Consider the following 1,254-nt stretch of genomic DNA (forward strand, 5'->3'; position numbering starts at 1 on the left):
GCACACACACACACAGGCACACACACACACAGGCACACACACACACAGGTACACACAGCCAGGTACACACACCTGCTCAACGTCTGATTCTTCACATTTATTTTTTTTTGTTTCCCAGCAACATTTTTATAAACAAGAAACATTCAGGAACAAATAAAACAGACAGTAGAGAACAAGATACAGACACAATGACAATTACTGAACATGTAAATTATACATTTATTATAAAACTGAGATGGTGTTGCAGGGTTTGAAGTTAGCGCTTTAGCATTAGCTTCCACTAAATGCTGCTGTAGCGCTTTAGGGCTAGCTAGCTAGCTAGTTAGCAGTACCCAACGGTCTGTAAAGGTGGAGGAATGAAGCATAGTTAAAGCAAGACAGTCATCACCAGACAGGTCAAAGTTCATGGATGTGATGGCTCTGTTACACTGTGGCGCCCTCTAAAGGCAGCAAAATGGAAGTAGAAGAGTCAGGTTCCCAAAATAAGATTCACCTGCTCAAACTGTGAATAAAGACATAACGTAAAAATAGTTTAACGTATTAAAATCTAAAGAAGTTGTTTTTGCTGCTGTTCAGGGTTTGAGTCCCGGATGTTACGACACCTACAGCGCCGACATCGACTGCCAGTGGATCGACATCACCGACGTCTCGCCTGGAAAATACATCCTGAAGGTGAAAATCCCTCCTCTCTTCATCTCTGTTCAGGTGTTACAGTAGATATTAGGGTCCAACCTGTGAAATGTCTCATGTCCAGACTATAAACCTGTTAGCCTTCCTGTCCTCCTGCAGGTGACAGTGAATCCCAGGCAGCAGGTTCCAGAGTCCAACTTCAACAACAACGTGGCTCGCTGTAACGTTGACTACACGGGCAACGCGGCGCACATCTCTGGATGCAGCCTGACGGGGTAAAACACTCAGGCAGGGGGGAACCTGCAGCTTTAGGGATGATCTGGGTCTGAACCCAGACCAAAATACTGGAATCTGCTTCACAAACGTCTCTGGAATCCCTCGGCCTGAGGCTTCATATGGGGAAAACAGTTACACTGTCAAAAATGAGCAGCAATAATTTGGGTTATTTATCCTGTTTTAAGATTTTAAAAAATTGGAGTTAATTTTTCAAAGTCCTATTTTCATCATGTTATTCGTTCATTTATAGATCAAACTAAATATTTAGTTTATAGGTTGATTTTTAGGTTGTAACTAAATATTTAACTTGATAATTAAAGATTTAGTTTGGAGCTAAATATTTAGCTC

The 1,254-nt window shown here is 41.6% G+C and overlaps 1 protein-coding gene across 2 annotated transcripts in view; it reads left to right on the top strand.

The window, feature by feature from the left end:
- lox (lysyl oxidase) overlaps window positions 1–1,254 on the top strand; it is an 18,342-nt gene that overhangs the window by 10,228 nt on the left and 6,860 nt on the right. For both annotated transcript variants that reach the window (XM_015029948.1, XM_015029947.1), the window contains 2 exons: window positions 577–672; window positions 790–905. In XM_015029948.1, the coding sequence (XP_014885434.1) occupies window positions 577–672; window positions 790–905 (212 nt within the window). The remainder of the gene's footprint in view (window positions 1–576; window positions 673–789; window positions 906–1,254) is intronic.

This window comes from Poecilia latipinna, unplaced genomic scaffold, assembly GCF_001443285.1.
Source record: "Poecilia latipinna isolate Pla-1442-1.1 unplaced genomic scaffold, P_latipinna-1.0 Scaffold168, whole genome shotgun sequence".
In the NCBI taxonomy this organism is placed as follows: Eukaryota; Metazoa; Chordata; class Actinopteri; order Cyprinodontiformes; family Poeciliidae; genus Poecilia; species Poecilia latipinna.